Below are 15,660 nucleotides of genomic sequence, written 5' to 3'. Positions count from 1 at the left end.
TGCCGCCGCTGCTTCTTGCCTGGGCTGCGGGAGGGAGGGAGGGGGCGAGGATGCAACTCCGGGAACGTATGGGCAGGGAAGGAAGCCATGTTTGATTCATTCCCCACCAAGGGAGCGCTGTGCGGTTGGGGATGCGGTGCGCCAGCCCTGCTGCTAGGCGTATGGGAAAGGGATTTAATAAGCCCTGATAGGGCGCGCTCCCTCTTCGGCTTAAGCCTGGTTGTGAAGGAGGGCGATTGGCCTGGGAAGACCTTTTCTCCTGACCACCCACCAACCAAACACCACCACCACCCGCCCGCACATCGCCAGCTTGGCCCGATGTCCTTCTGGCAAGAAGGAAAGCCTCGAACGCAGCTCCACTGGGGAAATGAGATTGCAAAGGACGCCTCTGGGGCTACTTCACAACGCAGCAGCTGCTTGGGGTTTTTTTTCCTTCCAGAGGGGAAGGGGCCACACGGTCTTGCATCTCCTAGGACTAAAACGTTACAGATTTTTGCTAGGGAATTAAAAGCCAATAATAGATCGCTCTTTTATTTCGCGTTGCCACGTGCATGGGTTCCTGCATTCCTAGGGATGAGCACGCCAATCTGGGGCAATTGATCAGAGACCACCTTCCTAGGGATTTGAAACCTAGGGCTTTTGGGTCACCTAATTAAAAGGCATGGAAGTGGGGAAATAGACTCCATTGAAGGCATCAGAGGTGCACACCTGCTAAATCTTTGTAATAGTAAAATTGCTTTAATGTACTGTACAGTGCACATTAATAGGTTGATTCTTCAGTCACTTGAAATACAGCATTTGCTGTGCAGCTGTTAGATGGTATTCAGTAAAGAGTAAACTTATGAGCTGACCTGAGGATTGCCCATAAAGTGCATCGTGCTCCCTTGAGTTCACAATGAAAACATGACAAAGGAGGGGTGTGTAATTGCTAAAATGTGATGGGAATGGAAATCAAAAGGACTTTTAAAACTAGAGCATATAACTAACATCTGTCTGCTTTAAAAGTGTGGCATTCTTCATACAGTTCTTTTGTAGAGCATCTTAAACTGGTCTGTTTAACAAACATGTGAAATATTAGAACTCAGGTGTTGTTTTGCTTACAAAGGCTTGGTTTTGATTCCTTCATTGGTACTTGGCAATTGATTTTGTTTGATTGGTCTCTTCTTGTTTTAGCTGTATAAACTGATTTATAATGGGTATCATTTATCACTATTCCCATGATTTTATACAAAAATCAATGCATGTTTAAATAACAAAAACAATTTGCTTATCCTATGTACGGTATGTATAAAAAGAAGTAAGCCCAAATGAGTTAATAACCGATGGCAACCAGGACTTTGGTGTTGAGGCTTGCTCACATTCTCGCTTGGCCAAAAAGCTCACTGAGTGACCTTGTGCCAATCACCATGTATTATGAAATATGAGGGCCTTTTAAATAATGTGGAACTCTTTTCTCCTGAGCCACCCTGAAGATCCCAGTAATCTGAACAAAGCTCCAAATGCTTTTTGCAGTTTATTTTGTCATCTACCTGTCCAAGCAAAGATGTGTTCTCCACTCCACCCTGCCCAAGGCTTGAAGCTGGATTTAAAAGAAGTCTTTTGTCCAAAACAACCCACAGCTGAGCATAAGAAACCTAACAGTTTCTGTCTAGAATCTAATGGATTTTTTTTTGCTCTCATCACTGTTCCAATAAGATTTTACAATTCCATCTCTAAGCATAGAATAGTAGAGTTGGAAGGGACCATGAGGGTCATCTAGTCGGACCCCTGCAATCTTTTTGCTCAATATGGGCTTCAAACCCTCAGATTAAGAGTCTCACACCCTGCCAACTGAGCTATCTCACCCATCAGCAATGCCAACAGTATGCTGTATGTTGATTCAGTCCACTGCTGCACTTGCAAGAGAGACACATGCTTGCATTTCATATCATATGAAAACTTGTGCCCTCTTTTGCAGGTGGTCCCCCCCTAAAATGTCAGGGGCTCTGCACAAGTAATAACATATCTGAGATGCACAATATCAACAGGGAGGGATGTGGGTGGCACTGGGGTCTAAACTACTGAGCCTCTTGGGCTTGCCGATCGGAAGGTTGGGGGTTTGAATCCCTGTGACGGGGTGAGGTAAACGGTGTTTCTGTGCGCTCTGGTTTCCGTCACAGTGTTCCATTGCACCAGACGCGGTTTAGTCCTGCTGGCCACATGACCCGGAAAGCTGTCTACGGACAAACGCCAACTCCCTCCGCCTGAAAGCAAGATGAGTGCCACAACCCCAAAGTCGCCTTTGACTGGACTTAACTGTCCAAGGGTCCTTTACCTTTTACCTTTACCTATCAACAGGTAAAGTTTTCCCAGTACAGTCATACCTCTTCTTGCGAATGCTTCATGTTGTGTTTTTTTGGGTTAAGAACGCGGCCAACCCAGAAGTGTTTACTTCCGAGTTTTGCTGCGCACGCGCAGAAGCGTTCTGCATGGTTTGCGCATGCACAGAAGCGCTGCTCTGGTTACGGACTTTTCGAGGTGCGAACGGCACCCTGGAACGGATCGTGTCTGCAACCAGAGGTACCACTGTAATTGCATTCCCATATCAAAGGCTTACCCAGTTTAATTTCTGCCTGCCACACGGCTGTTACAGGCACAAGAATCCTGTTCTACAATGCCAAGCCTAAATCTTACAAGGAACTCTAAAAATAACAACGAAACATTTAGGCAACTTGATAATGTTTTTAAATTTGATTGTTCAGAAATGTAATATACCAACATTCATAGGCAAAAAAAGTGATGAGCTATTAGTAATAAAAAACATGCACAATGCCAATTAAGCATGTATCACTCCACCCTCCATGCTTTGATTGCTACATCAACGAAATACTCTGAGTACTGTACGTGCAGGTTCACATTTTGAGCTCATTTAACTCACTGTTTTTGCTCACTTCCTGCAAGTTGCTAGCTCAATCTAAGCTACACTACATGTCTGCTGTGAAAATATAGGAGGTATAAAATGGCTGCAAAAGGGGGCCTAGTATTTGTATCATTGGCGTCAAAATTTGGCTCCCTTATCCAGAGTGAGGCATCTTTGTACTATGAACAGTCATGTTTTTCTGCCCACCTCTCCCCATATTAGCACAGTTCTGCTTCAGGACTAACCTATATTAATCTGGCCTGATTATTGTATGTTTAGCAGGATGCATAAGGTCCACTTGTATTCACCTGAGTTTACTCTCAGTTTGTTATGTAGTGGGCATTTATTTCAAAAATGAGTTATTGGGGAAGTGAAGAAAGCAGAGTGATCTGCTTTCATTTTGGAAAGGCAGTATTCTTCCTAATTGCTCATTAAAAAAATGTTCTGTTAAAATTATTATTTGATTTTATATACCCCTCTTTTCTAAAACAACTTCATGTTCTGTTTTGCCTTGATATTGATATTTTCATTCTTGTGCCCCTTCCTCGCAAATCCAAGACTGCAATCCTGCACCCTACTTCTAGGAGTAAGTCCCATTAAACAAAAAGAGTAGGCATGTATTCAAAGAGTTCTTAATGAAAACCTGCACTCTAGCTCCTTCTAATTTGCAGCCCGCTACATCAGTACCCCCTGAACCAGGCTCTTGGTGGGCCTGTGTATAAAAGCTAAAGCCTTCTGATTTTCAGTGCAAGGTTTTTAATGTATAGTCTACAAATTTGGTTCTACACCCAACCACTTTTCACCTAAGTAGCTTACCTTTTCTATTTTTATGAATTCTCCTGCATTTGCGATATGACCTACCCACCATTATACTGTGCCACAGTTGGCCCTCACAAATGCTTTCTCACAGCAGCAATCATATGCTTGTTTACCCAGATGCATATCTCATTCATTTTAATTGAGGTTATAGGCAACAACCAAATTTCACATGTCTGATTGACGCGCAACTGGGCAGAACCCAGAAGTGATTTTTAAAATGGCCCTAAAAGAGCCTCGAAAGGGTGAAAAGGTTGCAAAAACAGCGCCTAGCAATGCCACAAGCCTTTGCAATTGCAATCCCAGGAGCCCTTGCACCGAACGTTGAGGCCTATGGAGAGTTTGAGTTTGAACAAAAAGGTTTGGAGGGAGCAATTGTGGCGAAGTTTGGCATCTGGTAAGTGCTGCTGGTTTTTTCAATGGTTTAGAGGGTGTTTGCAGGCTTTTCCAATGGTGTTTCACATAACGCGCAGAGCCTTCCAACAAAAGTCCTGCGTAAATTGGGAGTTGCCTGTACTCTCTAGTAGGCATGCACAGGAATGCATCTTATAAAGTGAGCAACAGGAGCTATTTTCATCATTGCTCATGGGAAAAACCATTCCTGAGCTTGCTTTAGCTGATGTGTTTTTTGCACATCCCTCCATGTCTGTTTTGAGATGTGAATAGTATCCTATGCAGGGCACCAATGTTTTCTCAATGTGAGTATTAACAAGGTTTTGCCTAATGAATGCTACAAATAAATTTGCCTTCTTGCCAGTCACATAGAGCATCTTTCTGGAGTGATTTTGGAAGCATCATGGAGCAGCAGCCTTTCTCAATCAGATGTTCTTGATTGAACATCTTGCACCATTCCTGACCACTAGCCATGCTGGCTAGGTATGCCCAACAACATCTGGGGATCCTAGGTTGAGAGAGGCTGTGTTACAGTGTATGGACCCCCTTTTTTGGTGGGGGGAGGTTTAGAAGATTGTGTTAAGTGACTACTTTTACCACCCGAAGGGCATTGGCCTTTGTGGTGCCTCAGGATTCCAACCTGTCTCCCATACTTTTTAATTCCTACATGAAACTTCCAAGAGAGGTCACCCAAAGGTTTACAGATCACTAATCACATGGATTATCTAATGCTAATCCCTGGGAGGCAGGCAAAAAGTTAAAACAGGTGTCAGGAGGTAGTTCTAAGATGGATGAGAACAATAAATCCAGATAAGATAATGTATTGTTTGGGAAGACCACTGATGTGGATGGAGAGTTGCAGCTTGTTTTGTACAGAGTTGTCATGTATGCAATTTAGGGCTATTTCTGAATCAGGTGACCTCAAGTGGCTAGGAGTGCCTTTAGCCTTGGGTAGGGGTAGGCAACCTCAGGCCCGTGGGCCGGATGCGGCCCAATCGCCTTCTCAATCCGGCCCGCGGACGGTCTGGAAATCACTGTGTTTTTACATGAGTAGAATGTGTCCTTTTATTTAAAATGCATCTCTGGGTTATTTGTGGGGCATAGGAATTCGTTCATTTTTCTTCTTCAAAATATAGTCCCATGGCTGAAAAAGGTTGCTGACCCCTGGCCTTAGGACTGCAACTGGCAAACCAGACTATCTGAAGAAAGCACAGTTGGTCTCAGCAACACATCTACAGGATATATCCAGATTAAACTGCTGTCATGTTCCTTATGTAGGGAGTAAAGGTAAAGGGACCCCTGACCATTAGGTCCAGTCGTGACCGACTCTGGGGTTGCGCGCTCATCTCGCATTATTGGCCGAGGGAGCCGGCGTATAGCTTCCAGGTCATGTGGCCAGCATGACAAAGCCACTTCTGGCAAACCAGAGCAGCACATGGAAACGCCGTTTACCTTCCTGCTGTAGCGGTTCCTATTTATCTACTTGCATTTTGACGTGCTTTCGAACTGCTAGGTTGGCAGGAGCTGGGACCAAGCAACGGGAGCTCACCCCGTCACAGGGATTCGAACTGCCGACCTTCTGATCAGCAAGCCCTAGGCTCAGTGGTTTAACCACAGCGCCACCTGGGTCCCTACCTTCCCGCTGTAGCGGTACCTATTTATCTACTTGCACTTTGACGTGCTTTCGAACTGCTAGGTTGGCAGGAACTGCTAGGTTGGCAGGAATGTAGGGAGTGCTTACCTGCAAACAGGCTGGAAACATCAGCTGGTATAATTTTTGTGTTTTTTGTTTGCTTGCTTTTGTATTTATACATTTTTATTGAAATTTCGGTCCAACATTAAGACATATATGATTAAAAAAACTATTGGAGCCAAGCTTTTAATCCTTTAATGTTTTCCATTTTTGTGCAGTGGAGATGCTGGCTACCAAATTTATCTGCGTTTCCCCCCCCCCCCCCCATTACCCTTAAATCCAATGAAGGCCCAGTAGAGATTTTCAGGAGTTTAGTGTAAAGACCAAAAACCAACCTCCTACCCTTATACCCCAGGGTCAGCTATAACTTTCCTTCTATTATTACATTGAGCCTTTAGGGCTTGATCAGCTAATAAATGTAGAAATTAGTGAGCCTGCAGCCAGTTCAGTCCTGGGTCCCCAATGTTTGCTCCAGAAAAATTGGGCTGTTATTGTAAAAGCTCTACAGCAGAAGAATCTCCCCCACCCCAATGATAGGATGCTGTTACACAAATTCATATCCATCACCTGCTGATAGTAACTTTGTGGTATCAGGGATGAGCAAGTACAAAGGAATAGCCAGCACTCTCATTTTTTCTAGATCTTCAGCATGCCTACAGTATACTGGTTATTTAATGGTTGTAACATCAGTGAATTGAAAATGCGAAAGGGCAGGACCCACAAATTCCTTTGTGCTATTTCTTGTTCCAATGTAATCCACTTCTTGCTTACTTTCTGAATTATACTTCAATGTTGTCTTAATGTTTTATAATGTTAAGTGTGGCAATCTCCACCCCCCCTTACGTTTTTTACTAGTAATTTTTCATTGCTAATCTTTTTATTTCATTTCATTACGACACACTTACTCTTTCCCCATGGGTATTTATTGAATAAAATAGATTGTCCACATCCTTTAAGTATGTCTTGCTTTTGCAAAGCAAGCTCAAGCCTGTCTTCAACTACCATTTGTCTGCTTTTCTCTCTCTCTCTCTCTCTCTCTCTCTCGGGCTTCTCAGGCTTGTTCTTTATTTTTCTGTTTTATCTTCTCAGTAGAGCTTGGAAGCTTTAGTGAGTAATGTTTGCTGTTCCCTCTGCATTGATTTCTCATTAGTTAGTAGCATTTGGTGTCTCCTCTCCCCCCCCTTCTTTCTTTTTTGTTCTGTGTGTGGTGGGTTTTTGGATTTTTAGCAGCATTTGACTTTCTACTCTGTCTTGTGTGAGTGTGTAGCAAGCATTTTCAATAGTGTTTGGTGTTTCCCCCCTCTCTTTGTTTGGCATGGGTAACTGGTTAGCCTCTCCCTGTCATTATGTTGTAGTTCTCACTTCTTTCCCCCTGCTCTTCACTCCCTCCACTATCTTGTTGGCTCTTCCTCTTACATTGCCTTCTCTTTAAAAAATAATAAATCCCTCCTGTGTACAGTGGTACCTCTACTTACGAATAACTCTACAGTACTTACGAATGGAGCTCCGTCCGCCATCTTGGATGCAGTTTAGATAGGATTTTTTCTACTTGCGAATTTTTAGATAGGGTTGCTTCGACTTACGATTTTTTTCTCCCAATGCATTCCTATGGGATTCGACTTACAATTTTTTTCGACTTACAAATGTGCGTTCGGAACGCATTAAATTTGTAAGTAGAGGTACCACTGTATTTCTTTCTGTCTCTCTTTCACTCTAGTGCTGTTTCTGTAGCAGGCCTGGCCCACCCATAAAGCAGGGTGAGGTGACTGCCCAGGGGAGCAGGATCCTCGGGGCATCAGATCCCAAAGTAGATCTTTCTTCCCCTTTGTTACAGATATAGATCTTGACCCCTCCTTTCCTGGCAGTGTTCAAAATTAGCATTTTGCAACTGATTATTGGCCATTTGTGACCCAGGGAAGATGCTTGGGCGTCGGGAATGCGCCTGACATGGCCACCATTGGGGATCATTGGATCTGGACTGTTTTCACACACTAAATACCATATCCTATAGAATTCTATCAGTTATATTTTATCTGCACTGTCAGAATGAATTTCAGGAGCCGAATTGCCTTTTTCTGTGCAGCCTGACAGGAGCAGTCACCATTAAGAGAAAGAGGTTGGGCTGTCCCTTGGTCAAGTAACTTCTTTAAATTTGCAAAGCTCTTGACCTAGCTCAAAGTTGTCATCTGAACTAAGCCAGATGTTTAACTAATAACCAATCACAGTCAGTCCATCATTTGAAAACAAGACTCTAGAGCGGTTGTACCTCAAAATGGAAACTATAGACATTCCGATTTGGCGGCTGTAACCTTGGTTTTAAGGAGCCATTTTGGGCGAAGCTCGTATATCTGAGCTTCTAACACTGTTTTCTGGTGGGGAACCACCATTTTGTGGTTTGCTTCAGGTGCCGAAATGTATTGGGCAGGCCCTGTTCCGTAGGATAGTGGTAGTTGATAGGGGGAGTCTTTTCATTCTGCGAGATTCAGTCAGAATTGAGGCACTGCTACTGCCCCTTCTCCTTGTGCCGGAACGGTTTTCATTCCAGACGTCCTGTACAGCTATTGGATTCACTTCACCAAGGACGTTTGTGTTGTACCAGGCAGGGATCAGCAAACTTTTTCAGCAGGGGGCCAGTCCACTGTCCCTCAGACCTTGTGGGGGGCCGAACTATTTTTTTGGGGGGGGGAATGAACAAATTATTATGTCCCACAAATAACCCAGAGGTGCATTTTAAAGAAAAGAACACATTCTACTCATGTAAAAACACGCTGATTCCTGGACTGTACGTGAGCTGGAATTAGAAGGCGATTGGGCCGGATCTGGCCCCCTGGGCCTTAGTTTGCCTACACTCTTACTTGACGCAATGGCTTCCAAGGACCCTACTTCAGTGACTCTTTGTGTCGCAGAAAGGGCAGCAGCTGGGAAGCTCCATTCACAGCCTGCCCAACAGCAGAAGTGATGGGAGAATCTGCAGTGATACAGGCAGCTCCTAATTTCTAATAAGCACAGGATATTTTTTGGGGGGGGGGGTGTTGTTGAAATGTTCAGTAGACTGGTGGCCGTTCTCCAATTGGACAACAACGTTCTGGCTCTGGCAGCCCTAGGTTGATATTGCCATTTCAAGTTTTATTGATGGCTGCTTCTGGAACTTCACAGTAGAGCTTCTCTAATCTTTTTGCATTCCTGCATTCCCAGGACATTGCTTGGTTCTTTCTGAGCAACCAGAGGCTGTGCCCATGGTTCTACTTGAGTCCTTACAGCTGTATCTTTGTGATCTTTTTATAGGAACTGTGTTCTGCAGGTTAGCCTCAGGTTCTTGATTGCCCAATTGCTGGGGCAATGGAGCTTGCAATGTCCTTGTCACAGAGTGCAGTTGTTTCAGTTGTACAACTGTCTTTGTTGGATGTGATACCTCAGTGTGCTCTGCATTTGCTATGTGGTAGCAGATTAAAGACCTATACTTCTAGCCATCTGAGTTTCTGTATCCCGTTAAGGAAGCCTGGTGGGTTACATTTCTCCTGTTGGAAGAGAAAAGGTGTGTAGTTCTTTGAAGTAGGTTATCCCACTTGTAGTAAGTAACCTTAAAAAAATAAAATCTTGAAGGGAAATGATGTTACCATGTCGGGCAGAGATTCTGGAGAATCAGTGCTTGGCCATCTCTTGAGACAGTCAAACCAGTTGTGCCTGAATTCCCTCCTGAATGTAGTTGCTCAACCTCAGACCCACAAAGACTCCTATTTCACTGTTGGTCCTTTGGTTTGATATCTTGGCCTTGAATGTGTGAGAAGCCCAGGTGGAAGCAGCAGAAGATGAGGGATTGTCGAGATGCGTCTGCCACCAAGTGTCTCTGTAGGTTCTGTATTGGGCAGTGGACATCAGAGTCAAGTAGCTTACATAATCTTTGAATGGGGTAGGGACTTCTCAGGGAGACACGGCACCCTGAGGAACATTATCAGGGTGCTGTGCTAAAGGCCAGGCTTGCTACGGTATGTTTTGTCTACATTTCTAACTTGAGGTGGGAATGGAGCGGTTAGCAATGTGAAAAATTAAGGATCCATGTGCCTTTTCTGTACGTTCAGTACAGGAGTCGCAGACCTTGTTGAACCAGCAGGCATATTTTGAATTTTTAGAAAGTGCTGTGGGCACCAGTCACAAAATGGCTGCCATTGAAGTTTAGCATCATGCAATATGGCTGCTGTGGGTGTCATGACACAGTAACTGTTTCTTAACCCACCAAACCCTGAAAAACTGACCTCCCACATTAAGATTGAGGTTATGTTGTGCTGGTACTACCGGTAATTGCGGAGATCACACAGTATTGATTACACACAAGTAATTCATTCTCCAGTAAAGCATTCTCCAGTACTTTTTTTTTGGGGGGGGAATGTCTCCCACACCATACTTTCATGCATCTCTGTCTGTCTGTCTCTCTTTCTCTCTCTCACACACACACATACGCTCACTCGCTCTTGCTTGTGTGCATACATAATACATACGAGACTGCATATACATTTCTCCCTCTCCCACTTGGATGTATGCAGGAAATTTTCCAGGAGAGGGCAAAAAAAATGAGGGCAAGGGCACAAAGTAAAAGACTGAAAGAGTGCGACAGGCTAATTTCTCACAGAAAGTAAGAAGCGTGGTGCCTGTACATTTTACCTCATTTCATGTTCTAAAATTTCTATAAAGTTACTTTTTAAATAAAGTGAAAGTTGGGAATCTGAGGGTTCTGGTTTGTCCTGGGGGCACCAAAGAAAGCCTTTGAGGGCTCCTTGGTACCTGTGGCTGCAGTTGGTGGTCCCTGAATTAACACCTCACTGTGAAAGTCACATCATAGAGCATATAATGGTTAATAGCTTACTTGCAGAATAAGCTTTGAATTGTTACATGTTCTAAGCTTACTCAAAAATTAATTTAGAAATATGTTTATTTGGTTTTTTTATAAAACACGAGAGAATAAGTCAGAAGTTATAAAGTTGATAATTACATTTCAGTATGCAAGTCCATTTCATCATTATGAGCTGGTTTCAAAAGTTTCCAGGCGTCCATAATGTTCATTGAGTTGAAGGGAGATAGTAAATATTTTTTTGACATAGACATATATTCAATAAATTCACCAGCTTCTTCACTTTTTCTTTGTGCTTTAATTTTATAGGATCATTTTTTCATGAGCCAAAGTTTTCATCTGCCAAAACTGACACAAAATTTCAAATAAATTAGTACGAGAGGTTTTTCATTGTTTAGCTATTCCCAATCTGGCTGCTGTTACCAGTAAAATAATAGGATTTTTGAAAACCCTATGTTGTACTGAGTTATTAAATATCATCAATAAGTCTAACTGAGAGTTAGGTTGAACATTTTGGTTATTTATTAATTAAAATGTGTATACCACCATTAATCTGTAGATCTTAGGACAGTTCACAATATAAAACTACAATACAAGATAAAAAACACGAAATGCATAGTAAAAACAAGAACAAACCAATAGCCTACTCCTCCTCCCGTTCTGACCAAAAGTTCAATAATACTTTGCAGGACCACGACATACAGTAAAATGTTCCTCTTTCACTACATTTTCTCCCAACACATCAAGGTTATATTTGAATTTATTCAGTAAGATACCAGCAAAGTATAATTTTAATGGAATGTGCTTTAAATCTAGCTGGCACTGATTTGAATGTTGTTCTGTATGACATTCCACGGTTCATCTTTAATGTTCATTTGCAGGTTCCCAGGTTTCTAAACTGGTATATGTATCCCATGTATTCTTCAATTAAGTTTCTGACAAAAGTTCTTTGCTATTGTTTCCCGTTGAAATTAAGAAAAATTCTAAATTCCAGAGTGGTATTGTTGCCTGATTGATTTGGAACCAAGTATGTTTAAGTTCTGCTAATTGTAGTAGATCGCCTGATTTGGGGTTATCACCAATATAAAAATCTTTGACATTGAATATATAAAACAATTCCCCCCCCCAAAAAAGCATGCCTAGTTTTAAAAAGGGAGTCTTAACTGATTTAGTTGTTTGAGATGGATGAATTAAATACTGAGGCCCTCTCAAGTTCTGTCTTGGTTTTCCAGGCATTTCCATTGTTATCAAAATTCTTTTTGTATTATCTTTTAGTATTGAAATTATATATTTTTATGTGATGCATTGTGGTATAATGGTAATCCTGGAATTTTTTTGTTGTATATTTAAGATGTTGATAATGATGATGATGGTATATTTATATGGTGCCCACTCAGGGTGGCTTCCAGCAAAATATAAAAATGCAATAATGCATCAAACATTTAAAACTTCTGTATGCAGGGCTGACTTTAGATGTATTCCAAAAGTCATTGTTTAATATCTGATGGGAAGGTGTTCCACAGGGTAGGTACCACTACCTAGAAGGCCCTCTGCCTGCTTCCCTATAACTTCACTTCTCACAGCGAGGGAATAGCCAGGAGCTGGATCTCTGTCTGTGCTTTACAATTGGGGTGGAGATGCTCCTTCAGGTATACAGAGTCAAAGCTGTTTAGAGCTTCAAAGGTCAGCACCAACACTTTGAATTGTGCTCAGAAATGGACTGGGAGCCAATGTAGATCCTTTAGGATCGGTGTTGCATTCTGGATTACGGTAGTTGTAGATTCTGAGTCACCTTCAAAGGTAGCCCCACGTACATAAGAATATGCAGCATCGTACAGCATGGTTTTTGCTACCCTCTTTTTGTCTGAATTTATAGATGCAAGAATGATTTTTTTCCTTGATCTTGATGTGTAATAATAATAATAATAATAGTAAGTATTGGTGATTTTTTGAAATTATAATAAAAATATAATAGTTCATCATTTGCACGATATGCTGACTGGGCATATGATTATTTTAATTGCTGCTATCCTTGCAAGCCAAGAAAGTGAATGATCATCCCATTCTTTTAGCTTTTATTTTATTTGCTGGATTAACAGAAATGTTAAATTTCAATGTTGGGGGTTATCTACACATAGATATTTATTTATTTTTGCATATTTGCCAATTTGTTTTCTTCAGTTAAAGACCTACATTTCTTTAATTACCTTCATTAAATGCGGCATAACTTCATTTAGGTTCAAGATCATTAACACAATGTCATCTGCAAATAAATTAGTTAAATGTGTTTCACCATCAGTAGTGTTAGGATTATTGTGTAGCGTGTTTGTCTTGGCAATGGAAACCTTGGCTAATAACATCAGTGACAATGGACAGCCATGTTTTGTTCCTCTGCTTGAAAAGCATCAGGGTCCTATCTGTTAGCTCTGACGCGTGTCTATTTTTATATAAATATCTCTATATTTCAATGACTTGTCAATTGCCATAAATTCTAATACCTTAAAAGAGAATCCCATTCCAATTTGTCAAAGGCCTTTGTCACATCAGACGACACAAAGTGCCTTTGACTCTTTTAGATTACTATGATGAATTACATTTAATATGTGGCTGAAGGAATCAGCAGTTAATCATGTTTTAATAAAACCAGTCTGCTCTACTTGTATGTATTTTGGTGCTAAATTTGAAGGATGTTCTATAAGAACATTTGAACAATTTAGCATCAGTGTTAATTGGAAACACAGTACAATTTTACATGCATTTAACTTGTGCAATTCAGTGCAAAAAGAGATTTTAACCTTTCTGCCTTGTTTGGGAAGCAACCTTGTTTAGACGATGGACGCAGGATGCTCCCACAAGATCTCACGAGAACACCCTAGGGGTAGACATCCCCAAACTTCGGCCCTCCAGATGTTTTGGACTACAATTCCCATCATCCCTGACCACTGGTCCTGTTAGCTAGGGATCATGGGAGTTGTAGGCCAAAACATCTGGAGGGCCACAGTTTGGGGGTGCCTGCCCTAGGGCCTCCGGGGTTGTGGCATGGAGAGGGCTTTGCTTCCCAAGCAAGACAGAAATGCCAGGCGCAAAAAGAACTTTTCAGCAAGGTTCCCTATGCCCGGCTCTGGAAGCCCCATGATGGGGTGGTTCCCATGGTTTGAGTATATGTGTTTTTACGTATACATGGAACCAAACCCCTGCATGCTTTATGAGTCAACCTGTTCTTTATCTTTGTTTGGTTTAGGTAACACTATGATTCTGGTTCGTTTCCAGGACGATGGAATCTGTCCCCCTTCCTTAACTTCATTAAAGAGTTTTCCAGGTAGAGGCAATAGAATATTCTGAATTTCTAAATACAAAGCTCCAGCGAAACCATTGGTTCCTGTTGCTTTGACAGGTTTAAGTTTAGATGTACATTTTAAATTACTTCCTGTGAAATCTGTTTAAATAATGATTTGGAGCATATGATCTGCATTGCAGTCGACTGACTGACTGACTGACTGACTAAACCAATGAGGTGGGTGAGAAGCAGGCAAATGCAGCCATATTGGGCCACGAGGCATCACAACCCCTTTCTTCTAGAGTCTGGCATTTCCCTTACAGCAGTTAGTTGTCTTGTTTGGTGGAACTAATGGGGGAGAGGGGTTTGGCAAAGCCCTCAGATTTGCAGCTTTGAAGTAAATGGTGTCTCTTGTTCAGCCATTGATGAATTCTTCTGAATCCTACTCACCTTTATTGACACATGAGAACCAGATAATTACTTCCTAGGGATAATCTAATGAACAGTAATGGTATTAGTGATCAAATAGTTTTAAATTGGAAGTGTTAATGCCCTAAACTAGTTTGTCCTCAAAATTATATAAACCTGGTAAAACAACTTCTTATAGTAAAAACAACTTCTGGTAAATAGAATTCCAACTTGCCTTGAGTGGGGATGTTGCCTGGGTAAGTTTCTGACCGCATGCTCTAAATTATATTAAGTAATATACACCAAAGCAGCATTCAAAATAAATAAATATCCCAATCCTAATTGTTCTTCCTTTTCTTTTCTTCTGCTTTAATGCAGTGGTACAACACTGGAAATCCTTTTGACTGAATGGATTTCAAAAGTAGCTCTCTTCTTCTAGCCAAAAAAAGGGTCAACCACATCAAAATGAAGCAAGTGCCAGAGATCCTTGGAAATCCTACAGGGAAAACACAGAACTGTGAAGTGAATCGTGAGTGTTCTGTTTACCTGGGCAAGACACACCTTTCTGCCACACTACAGGAGGACGTTATGCCGAAATATAATGGCCACGATGCTCTCCCATTTATTCCTGCGGACAAACTGAAAGATCTCACTTCTCGTGTGTTTAATGGAGAATCTGCAACACAAGACACCAAGCTGCGCTTTGAGTCTGAGGATATAAAAGAACCTGCGACTCCACCTAACACTACACCTGTCAAGAATGGTTCTCCAGAGATTAAACTGAAAATCACTAAAACCTACATGAATGGAAAGCCTCTATTTGAATCTTCAATTTGTGGTGACAATGGAATAGATGTGTCTCAGGCAGAGGAAAATGAGCAAAAGCCAGCAAATAAGGAAAGGAGAAATAGAAAAAGAAGCATCAAATATGATTCCTTACTTGAACAGGGTTTTGTTGAAGCGGCATTAGCATCAAACACATCTAGTTCCTCGGATGAGAAGGTACAGGATTTATTTGCTACCTCTGCTCTTTGGGTAACTCGTATCAGCTGAAGTTGCCAATGTTTGACCTAACTGATCAGTCAGGTAGCAGCTGATGGTTCCTACAAGGGTTCTGAGTTTCAGAGTCTATGAAATGAAGTTGGAGAGCATAGACATGCACCCCCATGCTTCACTCATTTGAGTCCGTTTCATCCTTTCCCTTCTCTGGCGCTCCCCAGAGTGAACTTAAGACAGACAATCTAATAATAGGGGAAGTTTTAATAATGTATTTAATTATAATGGACCATTAAGGTCCAGTTTTGAATCATATTACGAAAACAATTTTT

General features: G+C 41.8%; 1 protein-coding gene across 2 annotated transcripts in view; it reads left to right on the top strand.

The window, feature by feature from the left end:
- Positions 1–493: 493 nt before the first annotated feature.
- NSD2 (nuclear receptor binding SET domain protein 2) overlaps positions 494–15,660 on the top strand; it is a 65,863-nt gene continuing 50,696 nt past the window's right edge. The window contains exons 1-3 of one of the 2 annotated variants that reach the window (XM_060275129.1): positions 494–2,337; positions 13,889–13,966; positions 14,711–15,334. In XM_060275129.1, coding sequence (XP_060131112.1) covers positions 14,741–15,334 — 594 coding nt within the window. In that variant the 5' untranslated portion in view covers positions 494–2,337; positions 13,889–13,966; positions 14,711–14,740. Of the gene's footprint in view, positions 2,338–13,430; positions 13,967–14,710; positions 15,335–15,660 lie in introns of those variants that run through there. The other variant, XM_035137435.2, reaches the window with a different exon arrangement.

This window comes from Zootoca vivipara, chromosome 5, assembly GCF_963506605.1.
Source record: "Zootoca vivipara chromosome 5, rZooViv1.1, whole genome shotgun sequence".
NCBI lineage: Eukaryota > Metazoa > Chordata > Lepidosauria > Squamata > Lacertidae > Zootoca > Zootoca vivipara.
Note: the sequence above shows the minus strand (reverse complement) of the source record. Positions and strands in the feature narration are given on the sequence as shown.